The sequence below is a fragment of the Egretta garzetta genome, unplaced genomic scaffold (assembly GCF_000687185.1).
Source record: "Egretta garzetta isolate BGI_Z169 unplaced genomic scaffold, ASM68718v1 scaffold345, whole genome shotgun sequence".
NCBI lineage: Eukaryota > Metazoa > Chordata > Aves > Pelecaniformes > Ardeidae > Egretta > Egretta garzetta.
Window position 1 is genome coordinate 78,391 of NW_009259692.1, and position 483 is coordinate 78,873.

Below are 483 nucleotides of genomic sequence, written 5' to 3' on the forward strand. Positions count from 1 at the left end.
GGGGCCCCACGCCCCACCGTGTCGGCTGGAGAGCGGAGCACAGGGGGGAGCGCTGCTGAAGGATGCAGCTGAGCCGAAAGGAGCTCGGAGCATCGCGGCGGGGTCCTGCTGCCTCTGCCTGGGGACGCGGGGCGTTGGGCAGCCACAGAAAAATGCAAGAAACTTCATCTTCGCAACTGTGCGACCTGCGAAGGAGGAAAAGGCGAGGAGGGGAAAAAAAAAACCCCAACACTGTGGGCAATGCAGGTGTAGGAGGAACAGGAAAAAGGGGGAGGTGGTTTGTGGAAAGGGGGGGTTGAAGGGTGTTAGCTGGGTGACCGATGGAGGGAAATCCTGCCGAGGGCAGCGGGGCTCCTTCTGGGTTAAAGTCAACTGGCTCTAAACACCCCCCCCGGTTTAATTTAAGTAAGGGCAGGATGGAAGCAGAGCTGGGGGCTGTGTTCCCCCTCCTCTGGCCGTGCTCTGCCCCCCGGGGTCCCGCGG

The 483-nt window shown here is 61.9% G+C and overlaps 2 protein-coding genes across 2 annotated transcripts in view; both read left to right on the plus strand.

The window, feature by feature from the left end:
- The window catches only part of MARCHF2 (membrane associated ring-CH-type finger 2), a 60,501-nt gene that overhangs the window by 39,628 nt on the left and 20,390 nt on the right, over window positions 1–483 (plus strand). The window lies entirely within an intron of this gene.
- Window positions 1–483, plus strand: part of LOC104126321 (zinc finger protein RFP-like) — a 7,198-nt gene that overhangs the window by 652 nt on the left and 6,063 nt on the right. Inside the window, exon 2 of the mRNA XM_035894332.1 lies at window positions 3–202. Within this exon, the coding sequence (XP_035750225.1) occupies window positions 3–202 (200 nt within the window). The remainder of the gene's footprint in view (window positions 1–2; window positions 203–483) is intronic.